Below are 27,619 nucleotides of genomic sequence, written 5' to 3' on the forward strand. Positions count from 1 at the left end.
GAAACTTGTCTAAGGCGACAAATTCATTCGTCGTTAGTCGAAATTAAGGGTTATAATTTAATTAGGAAAAACCGAAGAAGGTCGAGCTAGAGGCGGCCTAGCTATTTATGTTCGTAGTGATATAAAAGCATCAAAATATTCTGTTCACGCTGGTAATAATAACCTATTAGAGAATCTGCTGATCAATTTTAGTATTAAAAAATTGTACTGTAATGGTAGGAGTTGTATATCGTTCACTCACAGGGTGTTCTCTAGGGGAATCCGTAAATTCGTATCATACAATATTATCTGAAGTTATACCTATATTTGATTGCACAGTTATTGTCGGTGATGTAAATGTGAACTTATTGGATCCTTCAAATCCTATCAGAAGCTGTTTTGACTGTTATAATATGTCGTAGATGAACCCACAAGGGTTACTGCAACCACAGCGAATCTTCTGGATCCTATTTTCATAAGTAATATACTGAATTTATTGTTTGTTTTATGAGCTCTCACTTACAGTTAAAAGCCGAAAACAAAGAATGTATACTTACAGATGCTGCAAGCATTTCGACAGGCCAGCTTTCTACTATGATATGAACAAAATTAAATCGGACGAACTCTATTATATAAATGATATTGATAGCAAAATTGAGTTTCTTACTATGAATTTGGTTAAAATATTTCTAGAGCGGGATAGAGCTCTTCAAAAGTATAAACTGAACAAATCAGTTTCCAATTGGAATACCTATAAGCACCTTGGCAGTTTTGAGCCGTGAAAAAGCGACGTATCTGAAGTTTGTCGGGACTCAGGATGCGTCGACTCTGTGGAAACGTTTGAAATCTGTACATATGCTCACTCAACCAGGACCGGAGTTACCAGATAACATGGCAGATTGCGAGGCGCTAAATCAACATTTTCTTGCGGCTTTTTCGGCTACACAGGCAGATGCAGAATTGATCGATCGCTTTTAGACTACGCGACATCACGCGTCTGAGATTCACTGTCGCTTCCCTACAGCTGACCAAACAAAGTCAGCTATCTATAGTCAAAACTGAGTCTACCCATACTACTTAATCATATAATCCACATAGTAGAGACAGATGTTGTGTGTCCAATTCCTAAAGTAAGTTGTCCTGCATCGTTTAATGATCTAAGGCCGTTTAGCCTACTACCTTACAACCTTACTATCTGTGTTGAGCCAGGTTCTGGAGAGGGTAGTCTACTTACAACTTTATGAATTTGTTAATAATGACGTCCTAACTGTTTTTCAATTGGATTTCCGTCCGGGATGTGACGGATCGAATTTTTCAGAGTTTAGATGACAAACTTGCCACCATACAAATTCTTCTCGACTTTTCTCGAGTTTTTGATTGTGTGGATCATTCACTTTTATGCACTAAATTGCAATACTTTGGAGTATCTGACTGCCCACTGGCATTCTTTTGCAACTACTTGGAAAATAGAAGACAAGTTGTTAGGACGACAGCTGGTGTTTCGAAAGTTGGTGAAGTGGTATCAGGGGGTCGCTATTATTTTTATTATTTTATTTATTTATATTTGATTTGGGTACCGCGCCGCAGTTTCGCTAATCTCAATCATATGCTGACGATACCTAGTTTGTTTATTTTTTTGACCCGTTCCATTATGATGAGGTCGAAGCAGATATTAATTTCGATCTGCAGCAGATTAAATGCGGCTAAAACTCAGGTGCTACTCTTTGCTCGCGACTCTGCAATGCACTTCCTAAAAAGATATTTGCATCTTGAGATAAATGAGGAACCCTTGTCATTTGCTACCAAGGCCAAAAATTTAGGAGTAACGGTGCACGTATCATTAAGATTTAATGAGCACATTTCAAATTTAATCAAAAGAACTTACCTTTTACTTAAGGCTCTATATACCAAAACTGTGTGAGTCATATATTATGTCTGCATTGTCATATTGCCTCGTACTGTTTTAACCATGTTTAATACTTTTTGATCGTCGACGCATTCAAAAAATACAAAACAACTGTTTTAGGTTTGTGTATGGCTTAAAGAAATATGACCACGTGTCCCCTAACATTAAGTTGTTGCAGTGGTTGAGAATACACAATTTATTTGAGTACCTATTCGCTGTGTTAATATACAAGAATACGCTATCTGTGCCTCAACACAGATCTGCTCTTTACGAGCGGGTGTTAATTGGCATAGACACTTCTTTGCCTTATCATCTTTAAAACTATTTCGGAGGAATATTAAAGGCGTGTTATTAGATAAATTAAGTGCTGATTGGGTTTTTTCGTCTTGTAATTAACTAACTAACCAAAAATATTTTTGTAGTAAATATATTAAGTATAGGTATATAATATATAGATTAATTGTGTTGGATTAATGTTGAGTAGCTGACTTACTTATGTAAGAAATAATGATGATTATAATTCTCTGCATGCTGTTATACTAACGATATTGTTATGAACATGTTATGACCATGCAGAGAAGAGGTTTTTATTTTTTTAAGCGGAAACAGTACATCAGATTAAAAAAATAAAACAATTAAGAAATGATTTGAGATTTTGAGAATAATTTTTATTTTAAGAAAACTCAGTGGCGTACCGTAAATATCTGCTAAAATCAACAGGTGAAATTCCGAAATACATAGTACATGTGTTCCAAATTTAATTGAGGTATCTAAAGTGGTAAAAAAATATATTTTATTTTTCAAAACTTTATCACCCAAAACTCACCCTTTTAATTATTGACATTCAATTAGAGAACACCCTGTATATCTAATAGCAATGTGCTTTACGCTGAGTTTTGGTTAGTTAAATTTTTTGTTATGCAGCACCTCGTTTGGTTCGATTGTTAGGCGCTAGTTTGAACGTGTGAATGGAAGGGAAGCCATTAAAACGAACGCCCGAATTCTTAACAGGTGGGAAATACAGTGACTCCACCTAAGTCAGTGCCATACGCGAAACTTTTTTATTCTAAATTTTATGAAAAAAGTTTATTATTTTAAAAAAAAGTTCTACGTGATCTAGTAGCTGATATAAAATTTATTCAACACCGGATATTTTATTTATTTAATGACTGACGAAACTGTTCATTAATATACTTACTAAAATAAATACAAATGGATTACTACAAAATACTTAAGGTATACTATATAATCTACAATAAAAAGTAAAGTTAAACTAATACTAACGCAATTGTAAAAAAGTATAAAATTAAAAAATGTTCGATTGATGTAAAACGTACAACAAAGGACAATTGACAGTTTAAATTAATTAAACTAAATTAACATCTAAGTCTCTTATTTTGACAACGAAAAAGTAATCAAGACTTCGACAAGCGGACGTATTATTAAACGGGTACCGACTGCTCGACTACTGAGTCCGTTCTAAACTACTAAACATTTTGAATTTTGGAGTTTTAAGTCATCAGCAAATGAAAGAACTCCCAGAATCTGAAACATGAATGAAGTAACCAGTGAAATCCTGATGGAACATGCATTTCATAAGACAAAAAATTTTTCACTGTAACAATCTCAGTTCTTTCTGGGATGAGCTAAGTATGGGACTATTCAAGCCCAGAGTTGCAAGCTTAGTAAAAAAAGGTTATGTGTTATGTTATATGGTTATGTATGTAAAGATTTCCAGGCGAGAATATGATCACTGGGAAGTAATATGTGAAACTCAGTTTCGTATCATGACGACATACAAAGTTTTGGATTGTAATATCTGATGATAAAAGAGTAGTTATTCCTCGTTTAAATTTTATTTCCGGTCTTGTAAATAGGCACACGAACAAAACTTGTCTTCAAAACATTTGGAAAGTAATCAGATTTTACGGTAATGTAAAAAATAATGTATAACGCTTCGGCCATCACAAAAGAACAATTAATGGGCAAGATAGGGGAAAATGGTCAGTGAGACTTTAAATATTTTGATAGAGTAACTGTTAATGATAAATGAGAAAAAATTCATATATAATCGTATAAAGCATTTTCATGTAATAACGAAAATTATTTGTTAATTTAATTTTATAAATTGTTGTTTTCAAGTAAGAAGAAATATTGGTGTCAAATGTATATAATCGATTTACAGATTACATATTACAGATTACATATGTTAATCAATAAACCAGACCGTTTTATTTGCCAAGCTACATACAAACACAGTGATTATAAAAAAAAACTATTACACAGAAACGGAACATACCTGCGTTGTGCAGACATGTATTAAATCAAAAATGATATATTGTAACTATAAAAAAATATTGTTTTAAACTAAGACTAACAAAAATATAGATATAACTAAATATAACGTCGTTCAGAAAGGAAATAGGGACAAAACCTCTATAGCGACAACTGAAGCCACAGAAAATCTTAGCATATTATACACTATATATACGGTATATCATTTTGTTCCAGTAAAATCTATTTTTTTAATTTTCTTGCAGAAATTCTATTTTGTAATTTGATGATTAGGTGTGGCATTCCAATCACTAGCAGCGACATAGATGATTGACTTGAAAAATCGCAGTTTTATGTTGCGACAATTTAAAATCAGTTATATCTGGTGTTAGGATAATGCTCGAAGGCATGAAACAGCCCTGCGAGATAGGGCGGCCTGCCACCAAGTACAATTCCAATTACAAAACAAAGCATGTGATATTTTCTGTGATACCATATTTAATAATTTCTTAGAATTTAAATAGGGTGTTATGTGATGTCGAAAGGGTACATTATATTGTAAGCACACCTTATGCGCGGCTTTTGTAGCATCTCGATTTTTTGTATCCTCCGCAAGGTCAAAGAGTCCCCATAGACCACGTGGCTGTAATCAAGCAGCAATAATATCAGTATTACAAAGCTGAATCTTTAGCGTAGATGGCAAATGTCGCTTAATAGATTTTTTTTCCACACTCTTCTGTAAAATACCTAATTATATACGTGATTTTCTTGTCCCGAGCGAGTTCGGTCATTTCCGGGATATTACCGCACGGGTTTTCAGAGATTTTGGACTTTTGGCAATTCTGACAGTCGTGTCAGTGAATGTATTCGTGTTGTTTTGCAAAAATATACCCAAAAACTGACTCGTTTATTGCACACTCGCTCCGCTCGTGCCAAATAAACTCGTGACTCGAACGCAGTTTGCCACACATGTTGCATAATATACTATTAACGCATATAGGCAATTTGAAGCTTTTTTCCACGTGCGTTTCAAACAATAATCCGGTCTCAAAGATTACGCCCAAATTTTTTGCTTCATAAATCAGTGGAACAGGAAGATTTTGAATTATTATGTTTAAATTGGTCTTGATGAACTCCTCATTATTTTTGTTGCCAGCAAATAGCAAAACTTATGATTTTCCAGGATTCGGTTTTAAATTGTGGTCGAAGGCATAAATTTGTCAATATTGAATGACATTAACAGTTGAGAATCATTGGCGTATTGCTGCAATTGAGCTGCATTTACCCATATCTGGGATGTAAATTGAATAATATGGGACCTGGAATAGAGCCTTGAGGTGCATCAGCGGACAGTCTGCCGTAATTTGACTTTTCAATTTAATTATCCGTGATAACCGCGACGCAATGCGTTCCATTTTTGAAATAACTCTCAAAAAGTTTGATTACACTAGAAACTTCAAAATAGCGGAGCTTGACTAGCCAGATTAATTATTGGGAATTATGCTGTTTAAAGTTACAACATGATAACTTTGATTAAACATGTGTTTTTCAAAAGCTTTGGAAAGCGCAGGGAGTATTCTTATTGGGCTGATACCAAATGATTTATACAGAATGGCAAGTATAATTTCAAATCTTGTATAAAAATTCCATTCATACCATTAGTTTTAATTTCGTTTGTTACATCACTTTTGTTCCAGAGGCGAAAGTTAAACCGCGGCATTCCATGCTCCAAACTGTTTAAATTGTAATACTGGATAGTCTCTTTCGAGACCGTCAGTAACTGTTGCACAGTGTTTTAAAGTATTTATTAACTGCGCGTTTAACTGGTCTTTTTGAAAAATCTTTGCCTTTTTTACTGGAAAAGTGACTATAAAATACGCTATTTTTCCTCGTATTATTGCGTGTTCTGTATAGTTTCTAAGTTGCTTATAGTATTGAAGATGTGCTGGTTTTCGTGTTTTCAAGTATTTGTTGTGCGTTTTTTATCTCAGATGTTGTCAGTTGTCCAATGCGTAGGACCTTTTTGTTTTTGTTTTTTCTATTTCGTGTTTTTTCGTTAATGTCCTTTCAACACTTTCTTGCTTAGGAAAATTTAAATTTAAGTGTGTGGACCTCATTTAGAAGAAGTATAGTTTACTGGGTGAATTGTAGAGGCTCTAGGAAAATATCAATGTCGCCTGGGGCACGTCAATTTTCACTGCAGTCTGGCAACTGCATTATCGATATAGTTATAAGATACATGTAATAACCTTATAAATATGATCCTAAGCTTTTAACCCGCAGATAAATCAAATACACAAATTTTGAACACTGTGAAACCTATTTTTTTATTGCAGATGTTAAGCATTTAAGGTTTGTCGGTTATTGATTTAAATTTATTTATATTTTAGAAAATCTTGATAAGTGAAAGCTTAAAATACTATAGGACAATGTGCAAAAGTTCTTGGAATATTGAGAACCTCTAAATCGTTTTGTGGCGTCCTCTTTTGAAGAGCGTCGAAAGGAAATAAAGAAAGTCCAGTAGAAATCATGGTTGCGATTTTATCTACTGCCTTAAACCAGGAGGTTACCCAAATCTCAATAGAAAAGTTTTAGATCGGCTTTAGTCATATTATTCCTTATTTTCGGGAGCGTTCAAGTAGAAGTAATACATTTATGATAAATTAATTATTTATTAATTAATAATTAATATAATTAAAACTTTGTATATATTCGTAATAATTTATTTGGCAACTACAAACTTATACACTGTGTCTATATTTATGTTTCATGGAACACTGAAGGACAATGTTGCAAAAAATAAGAAGAAGTTTCCTATTTTTATATTCTATGATAATAACCTCTTTCATTTTGGAAATTATTAAATTAATTTAAAAATGCAGTCCCTAGTGGAAATTGACGGGTCTACTTTAGAAGGGGTACATAAAACTAGGCAATAACTAATATCTTTACAAGTAATTCGCATTTATTCCAGGGAGGTCAAATTTTGAGAGTGGCTCTTACATTAAGCTGTCTCAAAAAAATTCCAATAAGAATATTTAAAATCAGAGCTGGGAGGAAAAACAAAACTGGCCTTCTGGAACAGCACTTGAAAGGTATGGATCTGCAACTATCTTTAACTAATTACAAGTAGGTGTATAAAAATGTAGGAGTGGAGTTACTTCAACAAATGTGTTCAGCTAAAGTTCAAGGCGCCCAAATCGGCTCCAATGAGGTGAAGTTTTGCCCCGGTGACCTACGAGGGGGCTTCTTTACAGCTTTTGTGAAAACTGCTGGCAGCATAACGCTACTGATGCAGCTCGCAATTCCGTGTGCAATATTTGCTAAAGAACCAGTGACATTAAGATTGTTCGGCGGTACCAATACCGAAATGGCGCCCCAAATTGACTATACAACTGAAGTGTTCAGACCAGTAATGGAAAAATTTGGTGCAACATTTGACTTTGAGTTGATTAGGAGGGGCTATTTTCCCAAAGGTGGTGGTGAAGTTATAGTTACAATCAAACCTATTCAAGCATTAAAGCCGGTAATTATGACTGAACTAGGGAATGTAACTTCAATTTATGGTTGGAGTTTTGTTGCTGGTGTTTTGCCTGAGGAACCCTGCCATCTAATGGCAAATGGAGCTGCCAGTGTTTTACGAAAAGTATGTAGGAATGTGGATATTGTAAAATACAAGGAAGACAGAACTATAGCGCCTGATACAGCATGTGGTATAATGTAAGCAATAATTTATAAATAACATTTTCAATATTTCTTAAACAATTTAGAACATTTTGTTTTTAAACTGAAAAAAATCCTGATCAATAACAAATAATCCTTGGGTACTCAAATTTTTTTTTTCTTTAATTTGACGTTTATCTGTATGCTTTTGTGGGGCCGACATCACCTGGCCCCGAAACCGAGAGAGACACTTCTCCCTTTTATGTAACATCAAGAGCATATGTGGAAAGCGACATAAAGGCCACTCGGCTTGAACGGCCTAGTGATGATGGAGCAACAATATAGTAAACTTGTCCCTAAAGATTAGAAATATATAGAACAGATGTTAAACCGAATGCCACATGTCATTGCGCGAGATTGAATTTTCTATAGCCTTTAAAGTATCAAAAAATTGCATATATTTTCAGTTTAATCTAGAATCTAGAGCATCAGGGCGTACTTGCATTATATTACCACATTTATTTGCTTGTGTTTTCCAAAACAAATTTAGTCACAAATATTTATGTTGGGGCAAGTTAACATAACTTATTTGGCACAACAGCGGGCCTATTGGACCGGATAAAGTAAAAAAAAAACAATCTATTGTAAATACAAAATTTGATCAAATGATATAGCAAATAGCTTTCAAAAAAGAATGATTAAAAATGCTTTTGAAATAACTAGTTTGTGCGCAATAATACAGATTCATTCGTCATATGCTTTCTCCATGATATTCTCAGCATACTTATCCATATCACTTTTCTTCATTATCTTCTCTTTCAGAGTTATGGATTCCATTCCAAGTATACATAATAAATGTAGTATTTAACCATATAATATTGGCCATTTAGTGTTGAAACTCTGTGATTGAACTTCTACATCCTGGTCCAAAACTGAATTATTTTTAGAAATACTTAAAGTCAGTAAGGCATTAGACAGAATATTTAAAGTCAGTAAGGCATTAGACAGATAAGTTCGAAATCATTGCATCCTTTTGGATTTCTCATTTTAGATATAGGGAAGAACGCAGACGTTAACTAATCTTTTGGAATATAACCGGGTGACACAAGAAAGATAGCCATTTGAAATTTGGAAGGGTTAATACAGGCCGAATATACAATGGTTGCAATTCCGGTTTGAACGGAAACGACAGTAACTTTCGAACTTTAAACGGATTCAGATCATTTTACTTCTTCTCATTGGAAACAAAAACTTTTTAAAACCGGTACTTTTTTTGTAACATTTTGACACCAAAATTTTGAAAAACCTTTAAAAAGAAGCTCACAGGAAGGAAAAAAACCAGATAAGTAAATATATATTTATAAAAACAAAATATTACTTAGGTGGCTTTGCTTCTATTTATTAATTATTAATTGTCATGTCGGTAAGATTAAAAATGCAGAAGAAACTCCCGGCAAGCTAATGCAGCGGAAAGAAAAAAATAGATTAGTATTTAAAAAAAATAAAATTCAAGAGAGAGTTTCTTCTGAGATACAAGGATTAGAATTTTTTGTTGAAAGTGTTTTATTATGGTAAAAAAGTTGAAATGCTTTTGGAATATGTGGATACAGTCAAAAACTAACGTAAGTATTGTATGTATATGTACGACATAAGCTACGAGCACTTTTTAGCGGAAACTCGGAAGAATAAGAGAATAGAATTTTTTTTCTTTTCAAATCTGACACTTTTTGCGATAATTCAACACACTATTTTGAAAATGTATTAGAAAATAAAACCTCAACAATCTGTTAAACAATAAACACAGGAAGGAAAAAACTAGATAAGTAAATACATTTTTCTACTCCCGTCTGTAAAATACCTAATTACGCACCGATCTAGCGTGCGGGAAGCGTCGCTTTACCACGTCAGTTTCGTTTCCCACGAATCCGAGCCACTTCGGATATTTCCGGGATTTTACGGAGATATTTCCCACGCTTTGAATTTTGAGGTTTCCCAATTCTGACAGTCATGTCAGTGAATGTATTCGAGTTTTGCGAAAATGTACCCAAAAACTGACGGTCGTAGAAAAAGTATAGTATACAACACGTTCGGTAAACTTTTTAACTCGCTCCGCTCGTGTCAAATAAATTCGTGAGTCAAATGCCGTTTACCGCACTTGTTGCATAATATACTATTTTTTAAAAACAAAATATTACTTATGTAGCTTTGCTTCTATTCATACATTTTTATCTAATTATGAATTTTGTAGTGTTATCGATTTGGATTGTCATGGAAAATAATCAATTTACAAATGGAGAAAAAGTTGATATCTTTCTGATACCTATATATAAAACTCCCAACAGGCCCGTACATTGTATGCAGCCCGCTATACGGGACATCGCCTTCCTGCACATTCTTTCTTTAGAAAGCTGTTATTCAAAATCAGAAATCCACAAAATAATTGACATGATAATTTTATTATAAGTGAAGAAATGGAAATCAATGTTGTGGGATACGTCAACGTAAATCCAGCTGCGTAAGAGAAGTGGCATTAAATCTTAAGAGAATTTGTAAGAAGAATTAAAAAAAAAAACACATCATTCTTTTAAGTATAACCTTCATCAACATCTTTATGAAGCTGACTTTGTAAGAGTACTAATTGGGAGTTAAATAAACGTGACAGAATAATAATTTAGTTAACTTAATTTTGTTCACTGATGAGTGACGATTCTCAAATAATGCTATGTTTGACCGGCAGAACAACAGGTATTGGTCTTCAAATAATCAAAGAATTATTCGTTCCGGAAAGTTTCAAGAAGGTTCGGAATCAATGTTTGGACAGGAGTAATGGTGTCTTAACTGGTGGACAAAATTTACAATTACTAAGAAATGAAATTGAAGACTCGTTAGATGATTTACCTCTTGCCGTGACATTTAGTATGTATTTTCAGCAGGATGGCGCGCCTCCTCATAATTTTAGAAATGTCACTGAACATCTAAGTTGATGTTTATGGGGATAGACTAATCTCAACAAAGTCAATAAGCCCCCATGGTCACCGGACTTGAAACAGTTAGGTTTTTTTGTTTGGGGGTATATGAAAGACTGTGTTTATGTAACTCCAGTGTTCGACCTACAAGAGTTACAGCAAATGTTCCATCTTAAAATAAATTGGTTATTAAGTAAATATCTATCGCAGTTAAAAAATAAATGATTGCGATGTTTTGTGTCAATGGAAAACTTGTCTTACAGTAACACCACTTTCAAAACGATTCTTCTGGCATTGTTGAGGTCTTATTTTCTAATATATTTTCAAAATATTATGTTGAATTGTCCAAAAAAGTGACAGATTTGAAGAAAAAAAAATCTATTTTTTTGTTCTTCTGAGTTTCCGGTAAAAAATGCTTGGAGCTTATGACGTAGTTATACATATCATACTTATGTTAGTTTTTGACTGTATCACCGTATTCCAAAATCATATCAACTTTTTACCATAAATGTTGCAAAAAAGGACCGGTTTTAAAAAGTTTTTGTGTCCACTAGGGTCCTATTTGAAAAAACTAGGTTATCCTAAAAAATTAATAGTTCATTACATTACATGCTATTTGCCATTAGACAAGTAAAGAAAAGTGTGTATTTATGATGGTCACAGTCTCCTAGACACAATTTTCAAAAATTAAAAAAAAGAGAAAAACTGTCTCGTATGTGATCTATACATAACATACTCAGTGGTTTGGACTACAAATCTGAGAACTGTTTGATTTCAGCATATTTGGACTATTAGTATTGAGAAAATTTTTAACGGTTTCAGTTTTCTCAAAATATCTTTTTTGTTCTTTAGTTAGCGGACATAGTGTGTAGTGTAATTTAATTTCTTTTTATCATTCTGTTTCAGTTTAGTCGCTGAAACTGATACGGGTTGCATACTGGGATCAAGCGCCTTAGGCAAAAGAGGCGTGTCCCATGAAGCTACGGGCAGAATGGCGGGGGAAAGCCTGCTGCAGCCGATCGAAGGAGGTGCCTGTGTTGATTCCTTCAGCCAAGATCAAATTATAATTTTTATGGCTCTGGCAAACGGCCCTTCGGTAGTGAAGGTCGGCAGCATTACTCTTCACACTAAAACAGCGATTTTTGTGATTGAAAAGTTGACTAATGTGAGTTTTATAAATAGCTGACGGAGTGATTTTTTTATGACGTGTAAAAGCAAACTACTGGTATTTCAATTCCAAACCGGTATTTCCGACTGATGGAAAAACAGTTAAGTTGCTGTTCTTAATGCTTATAGTGGGACCAGACATCTATCGAACTCATTATTATTCATTGCCGTTAGAACCCGGCTCAGAGTAATTCAAAGGCGGAAAGAAAAACCTTGATATAATGTTTGTTTAAATCAAAGTTGAACTCCTTTTCTATTAAGGATATCCCTAAATATCTATTTACCAAAGTTTGACTGAAATATGTCTTGCGAAGCATTAAAAAATGCTTGACAAAGTAACATATATTTCAGAGTGATATAAAACGTGATTCTTAAGTTGATCAGTTCATGGGCAAATAACAAATTAACAAATAGTTTTCGACTTGGTTTTTATATTTTTTATTTCGCCAGTTCTTACTCTACTTTTTTTGGTTGAAAAGTGCCTAACATTTTTTATTAAAACTTTGACCGCTTTGTGTGTAATTATCGAAAACATAGCAGACACAGAAAATAGTGACACAAAATAAATAAAAAAAGGGTCTTTAGTTAATCGAACCCAAGAAACATTTTTTTAGTTTACATACTATATATATAACTTCTCGATTTAACATGTATCTTTCGAACACTGAACGTTTTTGACTGATCAGCTTAAACTAGAACTTATATTGACACAACTGTGCTATCAAACTCGAACAGCTCTGCTAAACTAGTCGACGAAAATCAGTGAAAATTGAACATTCCGACAAAGTAGTTCTCTGTTAATAAATTTATATTAAATCAATGAAAAACTCACTGAATACATTTCAGTTCAGACAAGAGAATCCAAAAGTCTGAACTTGATGCACTGTTGGGCGTTACATGCTCGCAGATATCATCCCAGGTGTTCGTGTTAAGAGACCTTAAAAGTAAATTATCCCCCGCTATTCTGAGAATTTTGCATTTATTCACAGCCAATTGCTGTTAAGCTGGGCGGCTTATGCAGGCATGGTTTTTGTCCTCCAGAAATCGGCTATTAGGATTTTGAACGGGCTCTCCGTGGTGCATTTTGTAGACCATTTTCCTTGAAGCACAAGATTATGACTCTTTCCATGTTTGAGACTCTTGTAGAAATACATAAAAGAAGGGTTAAAACCCTAAGCATTTACAAATCCAACGTCACGGGTTCGCCGGAGTGCTAGTAACAAACTAGATCTCATATATACGAATCGCTTTAGTAAAATCGACATAAAGAATATGAATGTAAGCAAATTTAAATATTTTGTTAAAAATTATATGACGGAAAATGTGTTTCATTCAGAAGAGGCGTTCATAAATATTGCTCACCAGAACTGTCTATGTATTTGCTATTTAGGTGTAATTTTACCAATGCAACATTTATCTATATGTAAATAATTATATTCATTTTTTTAATAGTTTTTTTTCTGATTTCGGTTATTCTAAAGTATTTAAAATTTCTCCATACAATGAAAATTACTTTTTTCTACTCCCGTCTGTACAGTACCTAATTACATACCGATCTTGCGTGCTGGAATCGTCACTTTACCACGTCGTTTCTTTCCCACTTCGGACATTTCCGGGATTTTACCGCACGGGTTTGGGAGCAATCGGATATTTTCGGAGATATTTCCCACTCTTTCCCACGTCATGTCAGTATTGTTTTGCGAAAATATAATCAAATACTGACGGTCGTAGAAAAAGTATAGTATGCAACACGTTCGGTACACTTTTTGAGTCACACGTTTATTAAACACTCGCTCCGTTTGTGTCAAATAAACTCGTGAATCAAATGCCGTTTACCGCACTTGTTGTATAATATACTAATTTCAATAGTTGTTATATTCAGAAAAACACTTCGAATTCAGAGCAAACATCAGTTTTGGTTAATGATGTGATGATGTTAACTATTCCAAAGCTCTAAAAATGAAGATGATGCATTTCCACAAAAAATATTTGTAATTCTACGTCGTATGTTCAAAAGTACAATTCTTATTTATGTAAATGATTTCGGCTAAACAAAAATTGAGTCGTTGGCTGTTCAAGCAAATCCGCCCTTTCAAGGGGGCAAAACAATTTTCATTTTTGAAAACGTTGCACAACTGCACAAGTTTGCAAACGGGTCCCACAAAAACGCGTTGTATAGTCCCGGGCTTAGCAAAAAACAGATTCTATCTCGTTTGACGCGTTGATCATTTCGCATATCGTACCAGTGTGCAGCGGTTGGAATGAAATGTTGCGCTGCTAGTTATCTGTCTGTATTTATAAAGAAACTAAAAAAGTGAAAAATGGTTTATCCAACACGTTGTGAAAAAGTGATCTTTCACATGAGATATTTTGAATGCATCCGAGAACACGAGTTCTTTAGAGAGAGCAAATGTTTTCGTAACTTCACTGGAATGGATATCTTATTAATAGCACGTCACTTCTTGAATAAAACAAACGACCAACTAAACTTTAAACCAAAACAAATCATCCGCGATGTAACTGTTGCAATAATCTATCAAATTTAGGTAGTTTAATTATTCAGATTATTTATTTGACCTGGGATTAATTAATCTGTTTTTGTCCGTATCCGAAGGGATGTGCATTTTTAATGAGATCGATAGATTGGCGGTGATACTACCCCTAAGCGTTTTTTTTTTGGCAAAATAAAACACCTCAAGTTAATTTGTCCCGCCAAAATGTTTATATGTGGTTATAAAATATTCCAAAACTTAACAGCGTTATTTACCGGTAGTTTACCTTTCCTTGCTAAAATTGTGGTTAACTATTGTTTTTTTGTAGGTCAGTTTTACGATAACGCCCGATTCGGATTGCAACATAATTCGCTGTACAGGAAGTACTTAAGTGTTGGTTTAAAATTTTTAGTTATTGCGTAAACAGCAATGTGGAGAACTTGGATATTTGGCTAAGGAAAACCATAGAGTTTTCCGTTTCTGCACCAAAAGATCTCCCGGTTTTGGTCGTCAAAAGACAGAGGTTCTTAATATAGTTTTGTAAATTAATATAAATATTGATAAACTGTTGGAAAGTAAAACCAAAATATCTTTATTTATATATGTTTTTATTTTTCGCTCCAAGAAATGAAACGTAAAAAGTAATATATGTGTACAAAATTTGGTTTGTTTTCATACCATTCCTTCATTCATAATTTGTTAAAAATTTATATCTATATTGTCTCAATTTCTCTTGAATTTGAGTACTCAAAATTACATAAAAATAGTTAATGTAAAACTCGCCAAATAAAATACAATCCTTATGTGATATATACAATATTAAATTTTGGATTTTGGAAAGGGCAAATAATGGCGTGAAAACCTCAACTCTTGCCGCAACACGCCATCGAATATGGCCTCGGGCTCTATCGCTTTTAAATCTGTATGCTGCTTCAACATCTTCTGATACCGATTTTGATTTTCTGGACTGCAGATAACGAAGGTGTTGGGTCCACTTCTTCCTGACAATTTTGATACGCTCCTACCCCCACAGGACTCTATCGCTCCTAAAACAGACTTGCACCGTCAAAAAGTAGCAGCCTGTAAAACTTTAAACATTAATGGTTTCCCCATTAAGTCGGTGATTTATGTTAATAGAAGACTCTAAAATAACAGTTATTATCAGAGATGCCGTTTCCAAAACAATGCTAGCTGTCTTTGCTTTTCAGACACAGAGGAAAACAAGAAAATTTGGCATTTTCGGTTATTGCATTTCAAACACCCTGTATAGCCATGAGATGATGAGAACGGAAAATAAATAAATCTTTTTCCGTAGAATCCAGCAGCGTACTCAGAACTTGTTTAAAAGATATAATTTTTAAGATTCCATGTAAGGTTATGTCTTTTTAATGGAACACCCTCTATTATTTTAAAATTTGATAGCGCTTTTTATAGGCTTTTCAAAAATTTTAATCTATCGGTCCTAATGTTATTCCAGTTAACATATCACTGTTATTTTTATTTAAACGAACACAATACATAAAATAGTAAACAACTATTTTAAATAGCTACCAGACATTTTCCACAAAAATTACAATTTTTTTTTGAATATTACGATAAATGGTCTAGAGCGTAGAATTCAGAATTTAGTGGCGTCCTCGGCATTTTTTTAAGCGGAGTAAATGTATGAAAGGACAGAATCATATTTTCTAAAATGTAACTATATATGTTTATTTAAAAAAATATATTTAGACCATTAAAAAACAAAACTCTTGCTCGCATCTTAGAAATTATAACTGCAAAAAAATCTGAGTGCGCCACTAGATTCTATTTAAAAATATCTTTAAAATTCCGCCTTCATCAAGTCATTACGATACAGGGTTTTCAAAATATAAAGGGTTACTGAAATGCCCAAATTTTCTATTTCACCCTGTATCTCTTTTATATTTGAGTCTTTTGATTCACGAAAATCGAGCACAGTATTGCGCATCGTTTTATTTCTAATAAACAGCCGAGACACCCCGCAATAATAAAACATTGTTTACGAAAAAGATGCATACCTAAATTCGTCTTCTAAAACTGATATGTATGAAAAAGTATGAAAAATGTAAAATCACAGCTTTACCTTTCAGAACGTCAGCGGCTGTTGTTACCATCAATTGGAACGTGTAATCCTCTAATAGTTTCATTCTCATACTCCTATTTAACGATTCTTCTAACGAAAAGTTCCATTTTTTCTCAGCTTCCTGGTCTCTTAAAATATAATCCCACGGATCTGTAATATAATCTATGTGGGTATACTTTGGTTCAATGTCAAGTGGGTATTGTAGGACAGAGCATATTGTTTTAAAACTATAACGATTACAATAAATGTTTATTTAGGTATAATAATATAATAGAAAATATGATGGCACTAAATATGCCCATGTTTGCATTTTTGCTTGTGTTATTCATTACACTGCCACTGTTTTCGGAAATACTTTCTAAAAGCTAATTTTGAAACCAGTTTTCAAAAAGTGCTGCACTTCTTATACGTCAATAGTCTTCGCAGACAACAGAAAAACGTTTCGAATAAATCCACCTTCTGATCCAGCGTGAATTATGGTGATGCGTTTTCCTTCAGTTGAAGGTGCTTTTGTCTGACAGTTTTCAATGGAATCAACCTATCCTTTGAATACTATATCATGGGTGTCAACCAAGTTTAATTTTTTAATTTCCTAAAGATAATTTACTACATCCCGCCATCTGTGCGATTCCATTACCATTTGTTTATTTTTTTTTTTTTGCGGTAAGTAAGTCCCATTTTAGATATAACTATTTAAGGTAGCACGGCTAATAATTATATTGGTTTTATCTTCTTCAAGATTCCTTTTCAGTTTATCCAAATTAGGAACAATCTGGTTTGGTGAGATTGAAAATCAGTACTTTTTTTTTTCTTTCATTTAATAATGATAATAAGTAGGCAAGTCCCTACACATTTCGCAAAAATTAGTTTTGCGTGATTTCGATGACACATAACGGAAAAAATTGAGTAAAACGGGTTATTCAATAGTGTCGACAGGTAGTCATACAACTACCTGACCCGCCCCTTACTTATGAATATAGTCAAGTCAAAACGGTACACTTCTAACATATCATCCAGTCAGAATCCATAGAATGCTAAAGAAAATATCACAAAAACATCACTTCGTCCATAAAATGAGGCACGTTGTACGGCAGTACCAAAATGTGTTAAGTGCGGAGCAAATCATAAAAAGAAATACCGTTAGAATGCGCTAATGGTATTGGAGAACGCTAGACTGCATCCCAAAAGACCAAAACCAACAATATCATCCAAATTACGCAAAAACCACCTAGAGCAACCTACAGCAACGATACAGACAGCTCCCTTGTTCAGATTCCAATGGTCATACAACACCGCAAGGTTGTTAAAATATTTACGACAGTTATAAAAGATCCCAACCAAAAAAGCAAACGGCCATAGGCCTTGCTTGAAAAAACCCCAATTTCAGAACCAATCCAGAAGGAGTATTTTGTAAGTTTCACAAGGTATATCGTCGGACTTTCCCACAAATCTAATTAGGAGCGTCGCACCTATTCTTTCAGATATGGTTAACCCAGTCCAAGGACCAATAATTTATTCATAGATAAGGGACGAGTCAGGTAGATGTCGATCACAGGTCGGCTGATATCAGTGGCAGTGATGAATAACCCGTTTTACCCCAAGTTCCGAAACAACTTACGAATGTATCACCACTTTTTACGTTATGTCGAGTTGAAATCACTTTTAAGTAAATGGAAAACAAATTATGAAAAATGTGTGTGAATAAGCAACAAGCCTTAACCGAAACTCGCCTACTTACAAAAACACCAACATCCTCGAGATAGGTCATTGTTGTCACTGTGAATTATTAAAAACAGCTTGTTCAAGTGTCAGAGCAGAAAATGTAACTCCTACTTTAAGCTGGAGTGTAATAAATTTAATTATTAATATATCTTATTAAGGATTCCAGTTTGTGCAGAACATTTTAAAAACTGGTTTCAAAATTATCTTTTAAAAAATATATAATGTAATTGTAGTGGAGAACGCAAACTATCACAGCCATCTGCTACAAAAAGCCTCACATTCAGCAAGTACAAAAACTGAAATTCAGAAATATTTGTTACAAAATGATACACCATGGAACATCTGTGACACCAAGTAATAATACACATGTTGAGAGCTGGAAAAATGAAGTGCCACATATATTAAAAATTAAAGTTTCTTACATTTGCATACATAATATCATAGTAATTAATCTTAATGACGACTCTGAGAATTAGATTTTGATAATTAATTGATTTTATAATTTGTATATTGGTATTGGTGTTAAAGGGGGCGCCCTCGCGGGCGTCCAAGCACTTAGGCCACCAGATAATTTGTATATAATTAGGGTCATATTTTCTCTTAGTACTAACGTGATTTTATAATACATAATTAGCATAGTATATTATTTAATTTTTATATTAAAAAAAAAAAAACTTTAAAGTTCGTCTCTGATGCTCGGTCCTAGAATACCGACTGTCGAGGTGCCTTATTGCTTTCGGCAGGTTATTTCGATAATTTTCATCAAACCATACCCAGAAAACTGCCCTTCCTCTTTGAATCGGTGATCCATTTGGGTGAGCAGATCGGCTTTGACAGACCGATGGCCACCAGCAGCTTCTGCGACCTTTTGACTTGCTCTGTGACCAACACGGTACAAGAGTTAACCGACTGCACGACGCTACCACCTGAAATAAACAAAAATATTAAAAGGGATTCGTGAACGATTCTCACTCAGTTTACCCAGCTGTCGGATCATAGCTTCCATTTGCGGGCTATCCATCATGGTGAACACGACTTTTGGTTTTTGTTTCCGCAAATTTCTCTGTAATGGTTTTATCGAAACTCAAGCTTAATACATAAGTGAAAGGAAATGCGAAAAGTTACCTAAGATTTTTCGATTTTTAGAAGAAAAAAAAATTATACATTGTACAGTGTGTCCCATTTTTGGAGCTCCCTTTTCAACGAACTGTGGTACAAATAGAAGTGTCTTAGCTATCTTGGATTTTTAGATACATTGTGCAATTTTAGACATGTTTTCTCCTTAATGGTAGATAGTCTGGGTTAGTCGGATGGCTAGCTGGTCGAAATGGTGAAAACTCAGGATGGGATTTTTTACGTAGGTGTGGTCGATTTTCTTGTGCTTTTTTATGGGGCCCCTTTAATAATTCACATACAAAGCGTATTACGTAATTTATGTTTAAAATATACTATGTGACCTACTCCTAAAAAAAAAAATTATATATTTTTAAAAAGCGAATAACAAGTCTAATAAAATTATTAGACGACATACAGAGTGTTCCGATAAAAAAGTTAAGTTTATATAGCAAAATTTGTTGGCTTGAAAAGAAAACTGCTACAGCACTGCATCCTACGCAAAAATCCTTATCCCTAGCAATCTTTTAGCATCTTTTCGGTTTATACATAACCGAGCTATTAAAGTATGTCTGAAAATGCAAAATGTCCAAAATCAATCTGTATGTACGTATGTTTGATATATAAGTGTCATCTTTTATTTTATGAAAGAGTAGATTTGGGTACCTTTATTAATAAGAGTAGAACACCGTATAAGCATAAAAAATGGAACATCCTGTATATAAAATGACATTTTTTTGTTGAGGTTCCTGACCGTATGCATTCAAATGAAATATGATTTGGCACAATATTCGGTCACATAAAACAACAAACAACATAAAGAGAAAGAGAGAGAGAGATAAGATCTAAAAATAGTATAATAGTAAAATTAGTTTTCCCTGGTATCCGGGCTGGACACCGTAACGTATTACCATGCGTAATTAACCAAATCAAATAAAAATTCTAACCTCTACGGTATTCACAATTTCGTCCTTTGGCTGTAGTCTTTGCTTCTTTGGCGTCGACATATGCAACTCAATGGAGCGATCACTGGTGTCGCTAGTGTTGTTTGAACCGACTTCTTCAGTTGTATTCCTCTTTCTGAAGTCCTTTCTACCCCTCGGTGTCTCACTGACCGGCGCGGTTTTCTTGGTACCTGTAGCATAGTGGCGATTCCTTCCATCAGCCGCATCCTGAACTCTGCTCACCTCACTCTCGCAAGAAACTTCTAACTTGCTCATATCGCTATCACCTTGGCAATCTCTTAAAGAACTCGCCACAGCTACTTCCTTAATTTTTTTCGATTCTTTTTTCTTTCTTAAATTTCTCGAATCGCTGTCGGACGTATCTTCAATCTCGATCGTTTTTTTTCTACTTGTAGAATCACTCATGGATGACGGTGGCTTCACAATATCCATTGGTATTTCATGGTCACTAACTTCACTACCTCGGCTTGTAGTTCTTACAGATGAGCATTCTCCCTTTAATGTGCTATGAGCTGAAGAGTTATCCGCTGATCCAAACTCAATGTCATTTTTATTACTGTCAGTCGATATTTTCCTTCTTCTAGGCAGAGCTTTTCTTTTAATAGCTTCGTTAACTCTGATGTCGCTAATTTCATTAACTTTACTTGTAGCACAGTCAGTGGAGAGTTTTCTCTTTGGACGACCTCTTTCCTCCGACCTCGCTGTTTCTTTATTTATTTCTTTATTTATGGAATGAAAAACCATATTCTCCTTAATGGTAGATAGTCTTCCTGCTTTATCAATAGAAAATTCTTTAAACTCCCCTTTCTCAACCGTAACTTTTTTATTATCATCATTTTCTTCAAGAATTACTTTATCAATGGGTTCTACTTCGCCGCTGTCGCATGATTTGCTAGTTTTTGTCCTCGTCCCCGCCCTTGCAGTGATCTTCAGTGCCGCGCCTTGAACTTCCTTATTAATATGGTCTTCATTAGGGTTGTCTGGTTTAAAGTGTTCATGTTTAGCTGTAATTTGCTTATTATCCGCATTTTCTTCAAGAATTTTATTGCCAATGGGTTTTACTTCGCCGCTATCGCATGATTTGCTGTTTTTTGTCCTCGTTCTTGTTCTTGTAGTGATCTCCAGTGCACTGCCTTGAGCTTCCTTATTAATATGCTTGTCATTAAGGTTATCTGCTTTAAAGTCATCGTCTTTCGCTGTTTTTATGTTTTTCAATGCTAATTTCGTATGTTTCATGTTTTGCCCTTTACACATCATTTCCAGCTTTTCAATTTGTTTAGAATTTTTTTTCGTGCTTAATAGGTCTTTTTCCGCCGCCCTGATGGAGGTTGTAGTAACACCCAATTCTTCATTATTGGGTCCATTTGCGTCCTTTGCTTGATTTTCGTTGAGAAATTCCTGATTGCCTCTTATTTCTTTACAAAGAACGTCATGTTTCTTTAAAGTAAGTTCATTTTGTAAATCATCAGTGGCACTTCCTTGTAGGAAGTAGGACAACGGATTTGTCGGACGATCTGAAGGCTCGGCAGAAAACACTTGCTCGGAAGAAAGCTCGACTTCTAGACTATTAGACTTCGCTTCACACTTCAATATAGAAGATAGGGAAGTGTCCAGGGGTCGTGGAAAATTTTTGAACGTGAACTGCTTTTTAGGCAAGGCGTTTTCAGCAAAGCTGGGATATTTTTGAGTAGGCGCAAAATACACACTCTCGTCTTGGTCCGGTTTGTGTTGCTGAGGAACTGTATCGTGTCTTTGTTGCATGTCGGCATCATTCAATTGGGTCTGTGCGAAATAAATATTGTCTTCATCGATTGTTTCTGCGGTTTCGCGCACTAGACTGGTAATTTCAGTCATATTTAACTTCTGTGTGGGAGCTAGATACAAATTCGAGTCTGCAGTATCATCTAAATTAGACATTTTGGAAATACAGATTTTCTGAGTCTGAGCTAGGTATAAATCATTTTCGTCAATTTCCGGAGCGTCCTCTTCAGCCGCTTGGATATGTTGGCGACACGAAACTTTCTCTGCCACAGTGTTTCTAATAGCTTCAGATATCTCATCAACCTTCTGAGTCTGAGCAGAATACAAATCCGAGTTCGCAGTATTATTTGATTCTAAATTGGAAATTTTTTGTGTCGGAGCCAGAAATGAATCGCCTTCAGCAGTTTCTTCTATGTTCTGAACAACTGTAATATTATTTTCGATGTTATGACTAGTTTTGTTAGCTTGATCCAAGTGGTAAGCATGGCGCGTTTTAGATATTTCGCTGTATGAACTTATTGCCTGTGTCTGCGCAGTATAGATACCGTCCTCATTCTCGTTCGTTGCTTCCTTCCGATCTTCAGCAAGTTTCGGAGCGGCGATGTCTGACAAAAACGTTTTGGATCGTCCTTCCTGGGCGATTTCCTCCGTTTTGTCACCGCCGACGCCTTGAGAGTTGTCAAAGAACAGTTGGGTCAGTCCCAGTTTGAAGTTTTCCTCCGAGTCCGCGTGAGTATTAATCTGGTCAGTGGGTTTGGTGACTTGAGTAGCAAGTACGCAGCAACTGTCGTTCAGAGTCATATTCTGTGTGGCCGGAATACTAGTCTCCAAATGTTTTGTCGACGTTTCCGCGTCAGAGTCGGTCTCGATAACGTAACTTTCTTCCTGGGTACTCGGCAATGGGATGGGTTTTCTTTTCGTCGGCAAGATATCGCTGTCCTCACTTTCTTGCGTTGGCGGTATTCTTACGACTTTTCTGCGCTTTCGTTCGATTACGTCCTCGTCTTCAGTCTCAGAATCCGATTCTATTAGAGTCCGAGGTGCTTTCTTTTTAAAACCGATTTGGGATTCGGCGTCCGTCTCTGAAGTTGGCGCATCCTGTGGTTTGGAGATTAAGAAATCTTCAATATCAGTTTCATCGTCTGAACTATTGGATGTCTGTTTGGCCGATCCTTTTTCTCTGGGTTGGGGTTGGTCCTTTTTTAGGAGTTCAAGATCATTAATACTTATTAAGTTTCAGATAAAAGCAATAAACATAAAGAAATGTTTAAGATCATCCTAAATACTAAAGTTTACAGAATAAAATATCACCACTACCTTTTTCCCACGCCACTGGCATTTGTATTACGGAATTGGTGGCTTTTATTTCTCGTCTAGCATGTGCAACAAAAGTAGATAGGTCGTAGTATTAAAAAAAAAATACCACATACGGGGTCTGTAAATTTAATCATGAGACTGGCAACGTAGCGTTCTATCTGGCAACACTGGAGGCGCAGGCTATGAGGAGAGGAAGGGGAATTAGTGATCTGGTTAGATGGTGTTTTATCAAGAGCCCCCAATTTTTCTGCCGCTTAAAGCATTTTCACAAGGAAGAGACTCGTAAAGTGTGTGAACTTCTTCAAGGCTCAAAAAGACAATAACCAACTCGACGTTCAAATGTATGCTGACTTGTTTTTTTCAACATGCATGGAATCGTCCATAAAGATTTTCTACCTTAAGTCAATGAACAATTTTTCAGGGAAGTTAATGGAAAACTTGCAAAAATGGTCTTTGTGGGAGACCGAACATCAAGATTATCTAAGTCGTCACTTCTGAATAGCAAAATATATTTTTAAATTTAAAAAAAGTTAAGCATTTAAGTTTCCAGAGACTTTGTAAATAATTAAAATATCTAGGAAATTCAAATGTCTTGCCAAAATTATAAAAGCGAATTGTATCCAATACCCACTTATGCGTAAGGAAAAAGGGTCTTCTTTAATGGTAAACTTGATATCACTTCCGCATAGAGGTTTCGGTATATGGGTCATGGAGGTTCGAAACGATTATAACATCCTTTTTGGTAAAAGTTTTCATCGAAATATATACTCGAAGCCACCCCGATCAAATTCTCACGTACCGCATTAGTAATTTCTTCTGTGTAACATTTTTTCTTTGCAATAAAGATTTACTTGTAAGATGGTAACATTTTTACTGGTTCTAGGTTATTTCTAGTCTTCAAGAAGAAGATATTGATGTTTAGTTTATTTTGATTCGACGAAAATTGAAACACCTTTTCTGAATCGATTATGAAATTTTCTGAAGAACAGGAAGCTTTACGAACGGAATCTTATTTACACGAGGCAATTATATCATCAGCCTTCGTTGCTTTGTTCTGCATTCACTAAATTCCGTTCGCGGCCGGCCACTCTTGGTTACTCATATAGGCAGTTGCTGATGAATCAGACCCCAAAGTTATTTTTTCTAACCCTCTTAATCAATCGCAATATTTTCTTCTTTTCTCTCCACATGCGTTTACAAATATTGTAATTTGTAATTCTGACGAGTTCTAATACTATAAGAGTATCACCCTGTATAACAGTTTACAAATTAACATTTGTAAACTGAAAATGTCGACGGGTCAACTAAAAACAATTTAAAAAGATCAAAATGCGCAACAGCACAATATTACATTGTTTTACATTTACTGTCATATAATATATACAAACATTTTACGTGGTAAGTTAGAAAATGATAAGTAATTAATGATCGTAAGAGCAAAATTAACATTTTTCTAAAAGTTTTAACTTTATCACTGTGAGTAGAAAATTGTCACTAGGATTAACAATTATTTTGAAACATATTTTCTTATACATATATAAAAGCAATTCTGATTTGAGAACTCTACTATAAAAATTAATAAATAAATCCTAACTTTTTAACGGTAATTAAATATACACACCTAGCCTTTGAAGCCCCATCACGAATGTTTTAGCCCTAACTTGACAGATAAAAAATTATGATTGAATTTAAATTTAAATAATGTGGCAAAACTAGCGCTCTCTATAAGCAAAACATCCAAATAAGTTTCAAATTCGTAATTACATTTAGAGAAGATCTCAAAAGCGATGAATGCGTATTAAAGGATTTTTTCAATTTGTTGATGCAGTTGCCCATGTCTACCCAGTTGTTTCAGATATTTAATAATATTAAACATTTCCACTAGCCTCCAGAAAAACACTTGCAGCATGCTTATAATTGGTGCGGACGAAGAATTTAGCAAGAGTGACGCTGATATTTTATTCCGTAAACATGACAATAAACGCGAACAAAATTTAGTTAATTCTAAGTCACCATTTTTGTGGCAATATATTCAAGTGACCTATTAATTTTTTTCGAAATTTTATAGTTTTGTAGTTCACTTAAAAGAATATCAAAAAATAAATATTGGAACGCAAAAACTCTGTGTAGAAAAAAAAAAGGGACGTGAGTGATATGGTTTTAAAATTATCAATAACAAAAAAGTCCACAAAAGATAAAAATAGCAACTTTCTGAGTAGTGTTTGATATTAGTAACAATTTAGAAACCAGTTAACCAAAAAAAAATCCAAAAAATTTGTAGTTTTATTTTTGCCAATAGAGAGATTAAATTGTATAAAAATCACAACACCTTAACTCATAAATATTTGGTATTTACCTCGGTAAGAAGGGTGGGTGTAGTAATAGACTTTTCTAAGTTAAGAAAATCTACCGAGTCATTACTACTGTCATCAGCATTGATTTTAACGTTGTTTCTACTGACTGATTTCATCTTGTCCCCATTTTCTTTCAATGTTTCAACACTTACATGTGAAACAGCCTTAACACTTGCATCAACCTTTTCCAATAGGGCTGGCAAATCTATCACCTGAGTAACTACATCATGGATATCTAGCTCTGTATCCTTTACTTGCATAACTTCAATATAGTTTTCATTATCCTCAACCGCAGGCACGGGTTCCATGAAGGAGCCTAAATCCTGTGTAGGGCAACTATAGACTGAATTACCCTCGGTCCCCAAATTGACTGCCTGAGTTGCGGCACAAAAAACCTCCAGGTTGTTTTGAATATTAAGGGCCAGTTCTTTGGTAGATTCACTGTCCCTTTCAGTTTTTCTATTTTCAGATGTTGATGGTTCAACTATGTCACCATTTGAGTTTTTGTTTAAAATTGTGCAGGCTGCCATGCTTGTCGTTGTACTCTCTGGCCCTCGGGGATTTTCTGGAATCTTAAATTCAACTAAATTTACCTTTTGAGTTAGTGCCTCGTGAATTTCTTCCCCTTGGGTACACTCTAAATTAGTAATGTCATGGAATACTTGGGTATTTGCCTCATAGAAATTTTGAGTAACATTTTGAGACATCTCCCAACATTTTGAAGGTGGTTTCTACAATCTTGAGCCAATACTATATTTTCAAATCACAGTTGTACAACTTACGGTAGATGAAGAGTATGTGGCCAGCACATTTCCAAATTTTAATTCTGAGTTGCCACTAATCTGGTATAAGCAGAAGGGTTGAATTTTAGCATCTTTAAGAAATGTTCCATTGCTAGAATTTAAATCACAAACGAAATGTTTGTTATCCAAAATCACCACAACAGCGTGGTTTTGACTGACACTCTATAAGATACAATTATGCTGATTTATTTTAAAAAAGCCATTATTTAAAAACAAACCAAATTTTTTATATTGACAGTGGCTTCTTTATTTCGTCCAATGGGGTTTACGCCTTCGTATACGGGGAATTCTCTACCACTTGCCGCTATAATCGCAACCTAAAAGGGGAACAATGGATACCAATATATAAGAATATTTTAAATGCGAACTTGGCTCCTTCCAAACTTGTCCCTAGATAGAATTTCCATTTTTTATTGTTTACAAATTATGAAAAGCAAAACAAAATTTTGAATATCTGAACAAAAATCTTCTTCTTAATTTTTTTTCTTTTTTTGCAAGGCAAAATAGCTAACGGTACTTGCCAATTACCGATAACCGACAAGGATTTTCAAAGAAATCAGAGTGTGTTGAGTTATTCAATAGCCTAGAGGTTTTATTCTCCCATAGCTTTAAAAAAGTGGAACTAAATGTTTTTTTTTATATTAAAGTATCTATACTTTTAATAGTAATTTTTCGTGAATTATTTACATTTATCATCGTGGTTAAAACTATAAGTTAATGAAAACAAATGCTTTGTGCTGATTTACTCGCAGAAATTTTGGAATTTGGTAATTGGTAATTTTATTTCTCAAATTTATTGTAATTTATACATGCAGGAATGGAAGTAGAAATTGCATCGTATCTCCAGGACTTTGGGTTGAATTGCAACAGCAGGTAACTGTTTTAATGAAATTCTGTTATGCCCAATTAATTGCATCAAATTACGTTTAAACAAGGTATTTATTCTCTGAACTATTATTAACGTCAAAAAACAACGTAAATGGGCAAATCATCAGGGCCAGTTTTACTAAGCCCTTGTCAGAAGCAGTTTTTT

At 34.5% G+C, this 27,619-nt stretch overlaps 2 protein-coding genes across 3 annotated transcripts; one reads left to right on the forward strand and one right to left on the reverse strand.

Annotated features, from left to right (window-relative positions):
• Positions 1-6,981: 6,981 nt before the first annotated feature.
• On the forward strand, positions 6,982-14,915 carry LOC132699515 (RNA 3'-terminal phosphate cyclase). The gene is made up of 5 exons (XM_060666281.1): positions 6,982-7,077; positions 7,134-7,254; positions 7,309-7,879; positions 11,695-11,953; positions 14,776-14,915. The coding sequence occupies exons 1-5, from the start codon at positions 7,036-7,038 to the stop codon at positions 14,836-14,838; spliced, it is 1,056 nt and encodes a 351-aa protein (XP_060522264.1). The 5' UTR covers positions 6,982-7,035; the 3' UTR covers positions 14,839-14,915.
• A 343-nt stretch (positions 14,916-15,258) lies between these two features.
• Positions 15,259-27,090, reverse strand: LOC132699503 (uncharacterized). 2 transcript variants are annotated; one of them, XM_060666260.1, is made up of 9 exons: positions 26,955-27,090; positions 26,805-26,903; positions 26,566-26,748; positions 25,786-26,514; positions 20,334-23,309; positions 19,255-19,336; positions 19,047-19,199; positions 16,552-16,701; positions 15,259-15,493 (listed from the first exon to the last, which is right to left on the reverse strand). In XM_060666260.1, the coding sequence occupies exons 1-9, from the start codon at positions 26,991-26,993 to the stop codon at positions 15,267-15,269; spliced, it is 4,638 nt and encodes a 1,545-aa protein (XP_060522243.1). In that variant the 5' UTR covers positions 26,994-27,090; the 3' UTR covers positions 15,259-15,266. The 2 variants fall into 2 exon arrangements, with proteins under 2 accessions (XP_060522243.1, XP_060522251.1); XM_060666268.1 differs by lacking the exons at positions 26,805-26,903; positions 26,955-27,090 and having other exon boundaries at positions 25,786-26,521; positions 26,566-26,705.
• Positions 27,091-27,619: the final 529 nt, after the last annotated feature.

Source organism: Cylas formicarius, unplaced genomic scaffold (genome assembly GCF_029955315.1).
Source record: "Cylas formicarius isolate icCylForm1 unplaced genomic scaffold, icCylForm1.1 PGA_scaffold_10__41_contigs__length_53128322, whole genome shotgun sequence".
Taxonomy (NCBI): domain Eukaryota; kingdom Metazoa; phylum Arthropoda; class Insecta; order Coleoptera; family Brentidae; genus Cylas; species Cylas formicarius.

What these genes read in the sequence shown, in the direction of transcription:
- LOC132699515 (XM_060666281.1), top strand. Translation starts at nt 7,036, where the DNA reads ATGCAGTCCCTAGTGGAAATTGACGGGTCTACTTTAGAAGGG. An exon ending in ACGGGTCTACTTTAGAAGGG is followed by an intron (nt 7,078 to 7,133) that starts GTACATAAAACT and finishes CATTTATTCCAG; the next exon opens with GGAGGTCAAATTTTGAGAGT. An exon ending in GATACAGCATGTGGTATAAT is followed by an intron (nt 7,880 to 11,694) that starts GTAAGCAATAAT and finishes ATTCTGTTTCAG; the next exon opens with TTTAGTCGCTGAAACTGATA.
- LOC132699503 (XM_060666260.1), bottom strand. Translation starts at nt 26,993, where the DNA reads ATGGAAATTCTATCTAGGGACAAGTTTGGAAGGAGCCAA. An exon ending in CCACATACTCTTCATCTACC is followed by an intron (nt 26,515 to 26,565) that starts GTAAGTTGTACA and finishes TCAAGATTGTAG; the next exon opens with AAACCACCTTCAAAATGTTG. An exon ending in GAGGAAGGGCAGTTTTCTGG is followed by an intron (nt 16,702 to 19,046) that starts GTATGGTTTGAT and finishes ATTATATTACAG; the next exon opens with ATCCGTGGGATTATATTTTA.